This window comes from Pseudochaenichthys georgianus, chromosome 13, assembly GCF_902827115.2.
Source record: "Pseudochaenichthys georgianus chromosome 13, fPseGeo1.2, whole genome shotgun sequence".
NCBI classification, from domain to species: Eukaryota; Metazoa; Chordata; class Actinopteri; order Perciformes; family Channichthyidae; genus Pseudochaenichthys; species Pseudochaenichthys georgianus.
In genome coordinates this window covers 9113454-9129585 of record NC_047515.1, presented here as the reverse complement: position 1 = coordinate 9129585, position 16132 = coordinate 9113454, and the positions used below count along the sequence as shown (strand labels likewise).

The window sequence follows — 16132 nt, the reverse complement described above, 5'->3', positions numbered from 1 at the left end:
TATTTTTAAATGTATCCCTCACAGTGCCACCCACATATGGAACAACAGATTCAGAGCAGAGTTATGGGCCTGTAAATCTGCCACTCTCACCTGTTGTGCTGGTTGCCATGACAACAATGCAGCAATAAATGTTGGCCCATTCATCACTGTACAGCGGTTTTTCCTTTAAGTTAACAACCAGGGTAACATCAGTCAAGCCTAATGGATGTTGTTTTACTGAAGAACTCCATCAAATGTACCTGTTTCTCCATTTGGACTATTCTATAGCAAGACATCTCTTAACTCAACAACGTTTTAATGCTTGAACATATGTTTCTTTTCTGTGATGGACATTTTGTTGTCCCAGGTGTAGGTTACTGTTTGGTGAACTGAACACACACCTGAAATAATAAAACATTTGAAACTAAAATGTTAACCCTCTTCAAGGCACACAATTGGTTAACTGCTAATGTTAGCATTTTAGAGGTAAAGTCAGTTGATCACCAGTCTGCAGGGTTCCTCCTCTGAAAGTGAATACCAAACGTGATGCCAATCTTTCTCATTTATTCCAACATATCGCATTCTGGACCAAAAATATATAAAACTACAACCCAGCCCTCCCTGTCAGCACATGAGCTTGGCTTGGTTATTTATTGTGATATAGTAAATATGTTCACACATTCTGCAGTATATTAGTCCTGGAGCATTAGGGCCACAGGGAGTTCCAAATCCAGCCTTGAGTAATGCCCTGTATGGAATGGCTCAGCTCGACTATCAGATACACCCCTCCAGTTTAGGCGGGATCAACAGCTGATCACTGCCACCTGACTCTGCCTTCACATCATATTCAATGTGATACTTACTGAATCCTTTTATAGGCAATCAAAAAAGGAATGTACTGTATGCACTCGGTCAAATCTGGGTCAAGTGAAAAGAAATTCCAGCAGATTGTGAGGGTAACTTGGCTATTTACCGGTCATGGGTTTGTGCAGAATGTTACAAATTGTGTTTCAACCTAACCTTTAAATATTGCGTCATTTACAACAAGTTCAAAGAGACGTGTCGTACCATGCAGCTGAAATGCCACATATACGTCTAATTAGTCTTGTAATATAATAATATACGTCCAAAACAAACCAAACCAAATACAGACAACATTGACAAAAAAGCCTTTTGAAGTGATTTTTCTATTCTGCTGTATCAAAGATCAAGACATCAACATAAAATATGGACTAAACTTTGTGGCACCCACATTTGATATGAGATGACAAAGGTTGTTAGCTGGGTTCTTCCTACCCCTGAGTAGTGTAAATAGTCATTAGTAAATACAAAATGACAGATATTTACAAAGATACCAGTTGACATCAGCAGCTAATGGAAACATGGAAGGTTCCTGCCCCAGGAAGTCATGGATATTACGACGTTTGTCAAACAACCTTAATCTAAGCAGATCGATGCACTAATGAGAGGCACCATCCGCTTACAGCTGGTTGTGACGTGCAGCCTGACAGACGGTAAACAAGCCAGCACTTCTAATTCAATCAATATCCTGGCTGAAATGTGTGTCCAATAAAACACACATCCACATTTTATTGGAGCATGAAAATCTATCAAAATATAACTTCTCACAATATTTGCAAGGAGACAGTGTGGCCCTTTGCTTAATGGATCAATTGATAAGGTACCACTTTGGCTACATTTCTTTATTCTCGGTTACTCCTTGTTTTAAAAAAAGCAAACTTGTAGTTTATCACCTTCAATGAGCAGTACTTCAGGATATTACAATTAAGATTCATTCTTTAAAAATGTACATTTTCTAATTTACCTCTCATGCATCTGGCCATGTATTCAGATTTAGTTTTATTTTCCTATTGATTGTAATGCTCTCACTGTACAGTACAATGGGGGTCAATTATATTTAGTTTGTAATGCTTCGAGCTTAAAGAAAGGCATTTGAAAAACACAAGAAAACATTTCTAGGAGCAATGCACAGTCACAATTGAGTTTTTCAAAAGCCACAAAACAAAGTAACGCCCACAGTGAAACCACATGGCTTTGACTTTTACCATTCCTACAAACAATTGGGACTTTGCTTCACTGGGATTTTTTTTAACACCTAACCCATTCTGAAATAGCACTCTAAATTAGGCAGAGTAGCAGCGATACTGTGCAAATAAAAACAAATGTAATTTGTCTGCCTGGTACTCTAACAATACCATCATCCCTTATAAGTCAATTGCTAACTACGTCATGTTGACTTATTTCATGAAACAACAGGCTACTTTAAAAAAAATCTTTTATAGATTTTAGATTTTCCATAAACTTGGTTGAAGGGATTAGCATGGGCCAGGCAGGGGGGGGGAGGGGGGAGAGAGAAACTCCCTCTGGAGAGAACGTTGGGATTTTAGCCTTGGCAGACCATTTACAGTACAAGCACCACAACTTATATTATCTACAGACTACAGGAAAGGAAAAAAAAAAAAAGCAAATAGGACCTCTTTAACATCATACCAAAACTATCCTGTAATGGTATCTGACAAATATAAATGAATTGCATGTTCTAGGACTTCTGAGAATTTAGACATCAACTCAAGCCTTATTTTGTATATATCAACAAACCAACATTTTTAAAACACAGTTGATCATTCAGAGCAAAATATGATGATCAAAGTTATTTATTTCTTGTGCATTAATCATTAGAAACATTGAATAAAACATACTTCTCAGGTGATAAGATGCTAAAATACCTCATTCATAGTGGCAGGATTTTCTGTGAAATCCACACATATATGAAAAGAGTCCAGAAACCGGACATTTCTGAGCACAAGCCTCCCCCTCCTCCAACAGTGAGGTTGGTGAAGACCCATGGGTGAGATGAAAGACACATAAACACACGCTCAACAGATGTTGCTTTGCACGGATCTTATTGCTCAGTCAAATGCATGTTTAGATGATCATCAAATCAAAATGTAACCCATTGTTTGTTTAAAATCGATACGGAAAGCTCAAGCACGCTTTTATTCAAGATGCTGATGAAGGATGTAATTGTGAGGTCGCTGGAAAAAGCTGCAGCTCCAAGGTGACAGCACACCATTCCAATTGTATGATTAATTCATCAAAAGGGATGTTCTGAGCAGCTCTACAAATTAAACCAAACCCAATGATTCAGTGTAGGTTTCAAGGAACATCTCAAACAGAGGAAAACTGCTGTGTGTTGTCGTGACAAGTTTTGTCAACAACATGGGCTTCAGCATGGAAGAGATTTCCCAGGGATGGTTTGATAAGGTCTGAACTCCTGGAGCACTCCTAAGCATGACTTTTTGTGTGGTATGGTAGAATGAATTGAAACAGGGTTTTTTGTATTGATAAAAGCGCCACAGTGTCTGTTCTGAAAGTACATCTGGAGGTGCCAAAGGAACGCCTTTTCCAATTCTACACATTTAGATTGCAATCTTAGCCTGAAAACAGGACTGACTTGCCGTTTGCCTCACACTTCAAATATTCAGACTGACATTTGACTCGTATGTGTCCATTGTATACAAATGAGTGAAAAAGTGAGACAGATGATCAAGTATTAATGGATAAGCATCACGTCGATTGATTTATTATAGAGAATAGGATACCTTGTTCAAAGATGGTACCCCATTCATTCCTATGAAAAATGGCTCACCCTACACGACAGAAGCCTGGTATGAATTTGTGAAATGAAAAAAACTATGGATGATGGCGGTGTGGTTCACTGAACATCCGAGGTGGTGTGCATATTAAAACACTGGATCCAAAGGCTGTCTAACATGTTAATACAGTGAAGGCTGGTAGATGAATGGTGGATGATAAAAGACGGATGCAGATAGATGATTTTTTTCCTATAATAACATATTACAGGTCAGGTTTAGGACAACAACATAATCTGTCATGCAGTTACATCATGAATGCATCCACAGAAATAAATTGCTGCCTTTTCCTCACAGAGGAAAACATAATTTGGGATCTAGCAAAACAAGTAACAAAAATAATCTGTTTATTCTGAAATCTAAATATTTTATATCAAATATTCAAGGTACAAACAGGTGTAAAGTCCATGTGAAAACTCAGTCCTTTCCTTTGTTCTGCCTGCCATTTTTGGAGGGAAAGAAAGGAGTGACAGGCCTGAAAGGGCGGGGTTATACAGGCTTGGGTAGGGGAGTGGTCTATCTTGACAGCCTGGTGATGCAGGTAGAGAGGAGACTTGTGATTTTTAACAATAGTTGCTGAAAATGGGTTGCCCATTCTTCCATTTTGTGAAACAATAAGCAATTCCAACAATGTCCCATCCGTGTAAACCAGGGGCTAGTTTAACCATATACAAATTGACATTACGATGTGATATTCATCAATAAGTGGGGCAGCTTCAGCAAACAATGCATTTTGTATGGGCTAATCCTAAAGAGAAAAAACACGTTTTAAATAAAGTAAAGGTGGATTCATACTTGTACATTTAGGGTTAACAAAAGACACAGCTAGCTGACAGGCACTCATCTGCCCTGATATTGTGCCACATAGTCGAGTGCTGAACACATAAGGTGTTGTACCATTTTCTTTTCGACCCATCAGGAAATTCAGTCATGCGTTTGTGTCTCCTTTAGTTTATGGCCTGAGTCAGGAAAGAACCAGTGTGTTTAGAAATTACAACTTTTATTGTGCTTTAATATTAAACATAAAACTTTCTCTTTTTTAAAAAGTAAATTCAAGTGGGTTTCTGCAGGTCGGTCCAGCTCTCAGCCCATCTCGGGTAGTGGCACTCCACTCCAATGACAGCGCTCTGCCTCCTCATGATGGGACTCCTGCCAGACACTTTGGGGTTGTAGACCAGTGCAAAAGCATAAATGAAGGAATTCTCTGTCATCTAGAGAAGAAAGGGAACAATGGCTCATATTTCATGGCTGAAAGTGTAATATAGTGGTGGAAGAGGTATTCATATATACTTAATACTCTGTTGGTAGTCAAATTCCTGCATTCAAAGTATAAGTAAACATACAAAAGCATGGCAAGGTCAGTGGTAACACAAGCTAACAAACGTTCATGTTTGTTCTACGACATAAAAACACGTCAGTAACTACTGTGACTAAATGAGACTACTTAAAGTAAACACGCCAAACATTAGCCGCCTTTAGCTTAGCAGCGACGACAAGAAGTCGAGATTTTAATGTAGTTAGTTTATTTGATAATGAAAAAAGAAATTCAAAAATAAGGGTTTATTTATCTAAACAAGTATTACTATTACATTTACTATGCAGAATTGTTCTTTAAGAACATAATACACTGGATAAAATGATGCATTAATGGTAAGATTAGTCAGAGGTGGGAGAAGTATTCAGATCTTGTAGTTGAGTCAAAGTAGAAGTACCAGAGTGTAATACTCTGTTACAAGTAAAAGTACTAAAGTGTTTGCATCAAACTGTTACTCAAAGTACCAAAAGTAAAAGTACTCATTCTGTAGATTGGCCTTTTTAGAATAATATAAATCATATGTTTTGATTATAATTATTGATGGATTCATGCGCTTATCGCACCTAGTTTTAATGACTTTGTATACTGCAGGGTAGCTTGTGAATTTACTCCAGGTTTAACTAAAGTCTAATATAAGTGTTGATTATATTTCATGTTATTAATCCAAAAAGTAAAGTAACTAAAGGTTGTAGTGGGGTAGAAATACATACTTGAGTAAAGGTACTTAGTTACTTCCCATCTCTGACAATAGTTTCTAACTGCCTCTGGTAGGTGGATCTAATCAATGCACTTTATGAATAAAAACGTCATACCACGAGTGTGCTGCCACAGCCGTGCAGCTCACTCTCAAAGGCGAGCACATGAGCCCAGTTGTCGACCTCAGTGGCTGAACAACCACCGAGGGTGATCTCCTCCGGCTTTATCAGCGTGCCCCGGCCCAGCAGGTCCTGGCTCACCTCCACCTGGACCCTGCTCTCCCCACACCTCACTGCAACACGGTTGGTGTTCACCGGCTGCCTGGGTGAAAAGTTCACAGGGGCCTTTCTCACCGTTTCCACTGGATCCTTAGGAAACCTCCAGGAGAGAGTTCGTTCTCCTGGCTGGACCTGCTCTGCCTGCAGGCTGTCATCGTGCTGAACAGACTCCCTGGAGTGCTCTCTCTCAGGTTCTGGTTCTATTTCCACTTCAACTCCAAAGTAGTTTGGCCCGCTCAAACTCAGGAATCTAGCGTCACTAAGCCCGACACAGGCAAGAACAAAGCCAAACACCAAAAGCTGCCAGGAAGCCATTTTGTTAGAAACACAGAATTTCCTCTGCAGCTTTCTTAAGCATGAACACTGAAGCAGACAAAGGGAGGGAGGCCTCGGCTAATGAGCACTTGTGTGGATCTCACAGCTGCACCACGCTCACTAATTGGAGAAAGGAAGTGCAATTAACAGAGGTGTGGAGCAGAAAGAGGCTTTGCACAGTGGCAGTATCTTAGCCTGTAAGGTTTATCTGAGGCATAATCATTTTTCATCAATTACTAGGTGAAAAAAATAAAAAAATAAAAAATAAGATAAGACAAAACTCTAGACTTTGATGAAAAAAATGAATCAAGTGGTTAAAATACTGAATTTCCTTTTATTATATGTTACGGGTTACAGATTGTATGTACTAAACATGAGAGGATTTTAATATAATAGCACTACAACTAACCATTTTAATTTTTTTAATCATCCAATTAATTGAATGTAATTCATTCTTGAGGTTATTCTCCAACTTTATCTCATGCTGAATTAATCCAAGATAAAAGTATTGTTTGAAATATTTTAAGATAATTCCATCATGTATCTTCTAGCTGTGTTTTTGTGATAGTAGGCTAATAGTTGTATTCCTTTACACTTATAAGCAAAATCCAAGTCTGTTTAATTCAGCAATTTGAAATGCAATGCAGCCACATCAGGTGATGTGGAGAACACAGATGGAAACCAACCAAATGTTTGGGTAAACATTAAAAAAGTGTTGCTCTAGTAAACCCTCATGATTTCATGATGTGTGTCGGTTAAATGAAGTTGTATTAACAACATTAAGCCTCATTATAAAGATGTCCATTGCTGTGTGTTTCTTTATGAGACATCCTGCGGCTGTCTCTCTCCACAGGTTGCTCTCTTGTTCTCTGTTTATCTTTGATGACGGCACGTCGGAGGCCTGAAGGCACGCACCGTTTCAAGGTCTGGGTGGGGAGTGGTTACCATAGCAACGGTACCTGAGAAATGAAAGTCATTCAAGGATTGCAGGACGCTGTGAATTACTAGGAGGGTGAACTGGATTATGTGAAGGGGAAAGAGTCATTTTTCTCATAATACTTTATAATTGTATCTTTTACTAAATAAACAATATTTGTATTACATCAGTTAGTTAATTAGTTAGTTAGTTAGTTTGTTAGTTAGTTTGTTGCTATACCTGAATAATTTCTTCCAGTGTGAACCTTTCCATATGGAAGCCAAAGGTGGCCAATATTTTATGAATACATTTATAAAGTAAAATACATAACTGAGTTGTTTTTCCTATTCCCGACCTCGCACCTTTCAGGCAATCACCAGACAAAGCGTCATTTTTTGGGGGGTGGAAATCAGAAAAAAATATATTTCTCTAACAATATTTGTAAGCATTTAATTGGAGTCTTGTTTCTATTCATATGGTAAATATATCTGCTTTTTTCTCTCTTTACTAAAATCCACTGTGTTCACAAGAGTTGCTATTTTTTCTGTCTGTCATTTGCGGTGTGAAATGTCTTTTTATAACTTTTTATATATATTTATATACTGCAGCTGTCTGTTGCTGCTGGAAACAACACTGGTGAGAGTGGTTAGCGTGAATACAAAGAGTCAATCTGCAGCCCTTTAAACCAAGACAATGATCTTAAAATGCCAGAAATCTCTGTAGAACTGTAGACTATACTGCAGGTTCATCACTACAGCTGTAATATAAGAAACCCATTGTTCAAAATAAAACCTTGGAAAATGCAGCTTTAACACATTTAATTTGTATCTTAAGAGTTGTAATTCTACCAAAACAATGCAGATGTTAAATAGTGTGTAGTTCCATGTGTCGTTTCCATATGAAAACTGATTTATGGTGTTTTCCATGTAATGCCATAGACACCTGTTTGATTCACGCTCAGCTAGTGTTTACAATAAACTCTATACTTTAGTTTTTTGTTGGATCTTTTTACAGTAATGTCCATTTGTTTACTATTTGATCAAGCTTAAGACTGTAACAAAAATATGCTGTTATAATTAATGTTAAAAAAACATATAACACAATAACATATTATTGCATAATGATCAACTATAAAAAGATGTATTATGGCATAGTGTCCTTAAATCCTTGAATGTATAATTGATATAACACAAGTAGGTGCATGCAAACCACTGCAGGATCATTATAACTGTTTTTATATAGTGTGGTTATAAACCATAATGCATTGAGGGCCATTGCAGTTTTAGACCCCCATTCAAGTCAATACATTAAGCTCAATTTGTGTATGTTAATTGCCATTTCTGTATTTAGAGCCACCATGCATTTCCCCCCAGAAATGCTTTCCATATTGTTTCATTAAATATTTTGGAGGTCAACAGTCCATCAGGGAAAGTGGGTGGGGGGTGGGGGGGGGGGGCAGCAGTAGCATCATGTATAGCTACATTTCTCACTGCTGCCCCGGGGAGAGCATGCCTGTCCCTGAAGGACAAATCAGGCTGTTGATGAACAGAGGGCACCAGGGTCACCATGGAAACAAGAGCAGCAGGAGCCATTCCAGTCAGTGACCGTATTAAATCAGGCCCTCTCCTTTTTCAACACTTTTTCATGGTCAAATTAAAACATTTGACGAATTTTCACAGTGAGTACTGGAGTGTGTACATGTTCTGCTTTGATGTTTTTGAAGCAAAAACAAATTCTCTGGATCTGTAAATAAATCACCTCCTAATCAAAATTAGCCACACTAGCCAAAAACTCGACTTCAAACCAGCTGAAGGTATCTGAATGGACACACACACACACACACACACACACACACACACACACACACACACACACACACACACACACACACACACACACACACACACACACACACACACACACACACACACACACAACACACACACACACACACCAAAAGGCCATTACAAATGCACGCAAACATATGTTCACCTTCACACTTCTTGAATTGATGCCAAGATGTCAACGGTTCATCTTCAAAGGTGTAAACCTTGCATCATTCATGAGACATTAGAACAAAGACATGAGATAGGAGAAGCACTGCACCTCACATGTTTTACATTCAACCTGTATGATTAGCAGAGTGAATGATGTGTGTGAAGGGATATCCTTTTCCAAAGGCGCAGTGTGGCTGAGGAATGGTTTCGCTGACTGCCAGCAGAGATCAGTCAGCCAGCTGCCGGGCTGAAGGCTTTTTGGCCCTCTGTGTGTAGAGGACAAATGAAGGCAAGCCGCTGCAAACATAAACCTCACAGTCCAGCAGGAACAAAGCACTGAAACTACGGCACAGTGGTTTCTCCTGCAGTGCATGAGTCATCTGCAAAGAGAACATATCGCAACAGGTCAGGAAGCGGGACTCCTGTCCAACCTGCTGATGTGGACAATAAAATGACATCCTGTGTCAGTCAGCTTCATCTAGGAATACAACTAGACTACATGCACTGGGGCATTTCCATAAGAGAACATGTTTTCTTATTTCTCTAAATATAAACTCACTTATCCTACTACTTGGAAAAACAGCAGTAGAAATTGATTTAATTAAGAGATAATAACCATGTGAACTATGGACCTAAACCTTATTCTCACCGGATGGATCCAAGGCTGTTCTCTTTAATTGGTTCTGACCCCAGTGTGTACACCCGAGGATTTGTTGTGATCTGTGACTTTTCCTGAGATCTCAAACCTGTAGGATCTGCAACAGCACGGACCATCTGCCTTGAGCAATGGCGGCCTGTAATTGAAACAAATGAAGTGTCATTCAGTTCATTAGGACAGATCAGTCACAAATGATGTGGTGATAAACGTACATGCAAATGCCTGACAGGAAGATCTGATATGCCGCATGCTTTGCCTCTTTTAGGCCTACACATGTAAACGTGCACTGGGGGTTGGCTTGTCAGGTAAAAAACATTAGCCTTTAAAGGGGTGTAATGTAATCAAATACATTTACTCAAGTACTGATGTATGATTCAGTGGTAGCAGTTCTTTAACTGCGAGTATTTCGATGCTACTATACTTCCAATCCATTACATTCTGAAAGCCAATATTTACCCTTTTACATCGCTATATCTATCTGACATCTGTAGTTACTAGTAACTTTTTTCAGATGATCAGCTAAATAAGATTATAAATAAACTGATAAAGAAACTATGATATATTATTATAGGTTAAAGGGGCGCTATTATGCTCATTTTCAGGTTCATTGTTGTATGTTGTGCCTCCTCTATGACATGTCTCCGTGCTTTAACGTTTAGAAAGCTCTTTATTTTTCTCATACTGCCTGTGCTGCAGCACCTCTTTTCACCCTCTGTCTGAAACCAGAGCCCAGTCTGCTCTGATAGGTTAGCTGGCTGGCTTGTGATTGGTCAGCCATAAGAGCAGGGCCGGCCCTGACCAATTTGCCGCCCTAGGCAAGATTTTAGCTGGCGCCCCCCCCCCCCCCAAAATGCAGACACTCACTCTTTTTTTTTTTTTTTTTTCTTTTTTTATATTTATTTGACAGGGACAGTGCACATTAATTGACATTTCTGTAACTGCGCCAGAGTTAGCCAACAGGCTATTTTTCGTCTGTAGTCCCTGGACAGATGTTAAAAGTCATCCTAAAAACAACATTTCACTTCAAATAACAGGTAAATACTATTAGTAAAACAACATTCAACAGAGATACTTATATTATGATAAAAGCATATATAAAAACATAAAAACTAAACTAAAATACAAGCATATATAAAAACATAAAAACTAAACAAAAATACAAGCATATACATAAAAACTAAACTAAAATACAAATTCACAAAGCAGACAGATACAGGTCAAGGCATATAAACAGAGCGTTGTCATGTACAGATTGTGTCAGTGTTGACAGAGCTGACTTTCCACTAACCATGTTTTTAAATTAGATTTAAATAAACTGCAGGTGTTTAGTTCTCTAGTCTTTACTGGGATTGAGTTCCACTGCAGCTTTAAAAGAAAAAGAAGATTGGCTGAATGAACTCTTCCTTAATTGAACAACGCAGTCTCCTCTTGTTGCAGCTCTTGTTGACCTGTTACAGGTGTGCGTATGGTGATAAAATGTCTGAGCGGAGGTGAGGTAAGGCCGTGTATTATTTTGTACATGGAGCAAGCATTTGCATATCTCATTACATGTTCCAGCTCAACAAGTTATATTTTGTGAGTATTGGGCAATGATGAGAATAAACTGACTTCTTATCTACTATTTTAAGTGTTTGTTTGTATAATGATTCCAGGGGTTTAAGAGTGGTTGTGCGGCATGTGAGCAGGTTGTTAAGCAGTATGTGATATGAGATAGAACCATAGAGTGGATGTACATCAGAGCCGCCTCTGTTGACATGCGGTTCCCGGTAAACCTCAAGTTGAACAGACTGAATTTGACCCTGTTGCAAACCTTTTTCACCTGAGCCTTAACATTGAGTCTTGAATCAATTAAGACCCCCAGGTATTTGTACTGTGAGACCACCTGTAGCCTCTCCCCGGACACAAACACATCTGGCTCAACGCAGGAGGACTTGGTTTTGGTGAAGAACATACATACAGTTTTAGTTTTTACTATGATTCGCACGTGCATGGTTGTGGCATGACCACAAAAACAAAGATATTGACACAAGATGTGTGCAACTGCATTTAGTTTCCTATCCATTTGAACATGATTTAAGTGGGGGGGGGCTCCTCTAGGGGTCCGGGGGCATACACCCCGGGAAGACTTTTTTTTTTTTATATTGAAGTTAAAAGCATCAATCTGGTGCACTTTGAGAGCAACATTAGGAGATCTATGGATACATCTCTCAACACCCAGATGAAACAGAACTGTAAGCAGATTTTCTTTTTCTTTATGGATATTTTACAAATCACTCTCCTTTCAAACTGTATTCTTGTTTATTAATAACATCTTTTTTGTACTGTCAGTATTTTATACCTGTTTTTCACCTGTTCTCTTCTTTTTTTATAACTATAATGATCATATAAAGGTGTGCCTTTACCTCACTGAGCTGAGGTTATCAGAGCCTCTCAGTCTTTCAGGAGAGAGCTCTCTAAAGCTCTCCCCCCTCGCGGCCGCTTACACAGTAAATTCCAATGTTAATAAAAGCACACAGAAGCTGTGTACGTTTTTTGGGAGTTTGATTTATTTTATTTTTATGGGTGCTGTACGCAATATAGGTGTAGTTCTGTTAGTATAAGATTATAAGATGTACTTTGTTGATCCAAAATCGGGAAATTGTGTTGTTATGAAATAAAAAAATATATATATTTTTTATTTCTAACTTTTTTTTTTTTTCAATTTTCGGCGCCCCCTATGGGTTGATGCGCCCTTAGCATTCGCCTATACTGCCTATGCCGAGGGCCGGCCCTGCATAAGAGCATAACATGGCCCTAAGATATTCAGCAGCATAATTCAAGTTATTAAAATGAGCTCGTTGTTATGCACACTTCAATGACTCAATTCTCTTGCAGCTATTTGAAAGTCTGAGTTCTTCATATACACTACAGATGACTGATCACCAAATCTACACCCCCTACCTGATTCAAAGCATTCTTGTTGTGTTACCATGCAGCACACATATTCCCAGATAGCACATTCAGAGTGAAAGGAGAGCTGCCATTGTGAAAGCGGTGCATTGTTTTCATATGGAAGTAATGGACTGGTGGCTCCAACAGATGTATTGTGCAGGCCCAGTCAACAGTGAAGCTCTTCTGCAGTTATGTAACAGTTATTTAGGCCTCCAGGAACTCAGTACGACTGCAGTGAGCCTGTTAGGCTGAAGCAGGCTGCTGAGAAGTCAGATGCTTCCTTTCGCTGGATCACACTGAATGCCTGGATATCCCCGGACCTATTAAGTGATAAATCTGTCAGGGTAGAGCTCAGCAGAGCATCTCGGGATCAGGGAGAGCGTGATGCTAACGACCGCAATAGCTTTAATGACTTCAAAGGCCTTGAATGCACTTTGGCCGAATAACGACGGGACTAGCACTTTGTATTGATAACAAGTTATAACTGTCATATATCACCAATGCATATGTTTTACACGAAAAAAGACGTACACTTAAGAGGAATGTCATAACTTAATGTACCACCACAAAACAAGAGAAATTAAAAAATATATCCTTTCAATCCTTAATAACAAATTGTAACTGTACTGTCAAAGATAATTTGTTATTAAGGATTGAAAGGATATATTTTTGAATTTCTCTTGTTTTGTGGTGGTACATTAAGTTATGACATTCCTCTTATTTAGCTCTCTGCTGCTCTCTAGCGCCACACAGAGTAACTACACAGTATGCCTTTTTTATATTGAAACCGTATGGAACCAACTGTTTGGACCAAATCACATATTTCACCCGACAAAATATGTTGTTTGTGTATCATAAATTCCCCTCATATCTGAACATTTACAAATGAGGAAATGAGGCGGCATTTAACAACAGCAGAAGTATTTCAAAAGATCCGTTTACTCACTCATTATTATCCAAGATACAGTTTAGGTTTGTTCACACAACAAAACTAAAATCTCAAACTTGATCTAGTCTTTATTTTCTGTGTTGTCATTCTCTGAGGTAAACTAGGTACAGGTAGTGACCCCTTGTGGTCACCGTGGGAACGTCTGTAAAAGGAAGCACAGTGCTTCTAGGATGGATTAAGTTGGGTTGTTGATACACTTGTAATGTCAGTTTGAGAATCTCACACTCTTACTACTTGGATGATGCTGTTGTTGTTGTTGTTGTTGTTGTTGTTGTTGTTGTTGTTGTTGTTGTTGTTGTTGTAATAATATCTTGGCCAAGTTTATTATCCATTTCTCACTTTCATTTACTCTAGCTGTTCGCCAGTCTGCTTTTTAAGGCAGGCAGCCTTTGAAGAAAGAATGTTTTTCCCAATTTGATCCAAAGCATCATATCAGAAGCAGATGACGTGACTGACTAATATTTATCATATGTTTAAATCTGACCGAAACCCTCAGCAACACAAACTCCCACATTCACTCTCCATCTTTCTTTCTCTGTCATACAGTGGGTAAAACACAACACAACATGTCTCAAAGGTTACTTAAGATCGTTAGTGTTGATCCTTTTAAATAAAGAATATGTCACATTCATATGCAACACGTTGGAACATGATAAATCAATGGAGTAGAAGAATCAATCGAGATGAACAATTGCTCAGTTTAACATACAGCCTGCATTTATTAAACAAACAGACAACAATTCATCTCTTTTGACCCCATTACCCCAGTGACACCCAATGTCCTTCCACTCATTCAACTGACTCCAGTTGAAGAGGAATAAACCAAAAAGACCAAAAAAACAATTAAGACCTCCGAAAATAAACAAATCAATGTTCATCTCCCCGGGTAGTATATGTTCTGTGTTGGCTTGATAAGCTTATCTGATATTTGAGAGGAATGAATGGTGAGGTAGTCCTCTGCAGAAATAGTCCTCCTCAGCTCTTCCTCTGAAGTGGACCTCAAAACTCTCCCTTTATATTTGATCTCATAAAAGAGCAGCTCCAATCTCCTTCCTGCTTGTTGGTGACTTTGGTGGTAGCCTCTCAAGGAACATCAGCAATGCAGTAAATAAAACCAAACCCTGCTCAAAGTCTCTCAGGCCTCCAGCTGACACTCACCCTCATTAACTAATTGGGCTCTTGTTCTCTCTGGCCGTTTCTCAATGTCGAGTAAACCTGCTGCAGAGCCACTGGCCGTTTCTCAATCGCGAGGAAACTGGCTTCCAAGCCAATATTTCAAGGATACTACGTCATCGAGTGCCGCCGAAGGACTGTTCCAATCTCCAGCATACTTGGAATTCCACCGAGGCCGCGTCCTTGGTTTAGGGGAAATTTCGAGGCTGCACATGGGTAGACTTTGCGTCCTTCAAATACCCACAATGCTTTGCGCACGGACCAATTTCTCCAAATCTGTGGCGGAAAATGTAAGGCGGGGCCTCTCATGTGACGCACACCTGCACACTTGCTAGCCTGTTCCACTCTTCGTTTTCCGATTGCCAGGAAGGATTCTTGCCTAGCTTCTGAAGGAAGTGACTCGGAAGACATGTGCTACCAAGCAAGCATCCTCGCGATTGAGAAACGGCCAGTGGCTCTGCAGCATGTGTACTCAACATTGAGAAAGGGTGTTTCTCAATCGCGAGGATGCTGGCTTGGTAGTCGCGTACTTCCAAGTCACTTCCTTCAGAAACGAAGCAAGTACGCTTCCAAGCCACGGCTTCGGAAAACGAAGAAGAATGGAACAGGCTAACAAGTGTGCCACTGCCACTCTTTCGGTTTCAACCGAAAAATAAATACCTCACGATGTCTATCTAATTATGAACTTGCTTTACTTTCACGGAACACATTTTTGGTGATAACAAACAAATGTAACAAAGTAACATATTTACCAACACATGTTCTACGCATAGAGGTTCTACGCCACTACATACTTAAATTTAAATGTGTGCTGCGTCGGTTCAGCAATTCTCCGCAAGGGTTTTTGAAATTGGTCCGTGCGCAAAGCATTGTGGGGATTTTAAGGACGCGAAGTCTACCCATGTGCAGCCTCCAAATTTCCCCCAAACCAAGGACGCGGCCTCGGTGGAATTCCAAGTATGCTGGAGATTGGAACAGTCCTTCGGCGGCACTCGATGACGTAGCATCCTTGAAATATTGGCTTGGAAGCCAGAATCCCAGCACTGCCCTCAATTGGAGCTGCTCCCTGTTGCAGGGTGAAAGAGACATTTAACTCACCCTCATGTTTCGGTATTTGAGTGGGATACAAATATATATATAAAAGTGTTTTTTTAGCGAATGCTAAACTATTGCCAGAAAAAATATGTATAGAATTATAAATGGTGCTAAATAAAATGAAAGATGATAATAAAGAAATCTTTTATTCTGAAA

At 39.3% G+C, this 16132-nt stretch overlaps 1 protein-coding gene across 1 annotated transcript; it reads right to left on the bottom strand.

The window, feature by feature from the left end:
- Positions 1-4636: 4636 nt before the first annotated feature.
- LOC117457855 (zona pellucida sperm-binding protein 3-like) lies at positions 4637-6330 on the bottom strand. Its single transcript, XM_034098099.1, has 2 exons — positions 5781-6330; positions 4637-4864 (listed from the first exon to the last, which is right to left on the bottom strand). The coding sequence occupies exons 1-2, from the start codon at positions 6255-6257 to the stop codon at positions 4706-4708; spliced, it is 636 nt and encodes a 211-aa protein (XP_033953990.1). The 5' UTR covers positions 6258-6330; the 3' UTR covers positions 4637-4705.
- Between the last annotated feature and the right edge of the window lie 9802 nt (positions 6331-16132).

Bases quoted from the DNA above. Each gene is read 5' to 3' on its own strand.
- LOC117457855 (XM_034098099.1), bottom strand. From the start codon at position 6,257: ATGGCTTCCTGGCAGCTTTTGGTGTTTGGCTTTGTTCTTGCCTGTGTC. The intron at 4,865-5,780 runs GTATGACGTTTT...TTTCTTCTCTAG, and splicing joins GCTGTGGCAGCACACTCGTG to ATGACAGAGAATTCCTTCAT.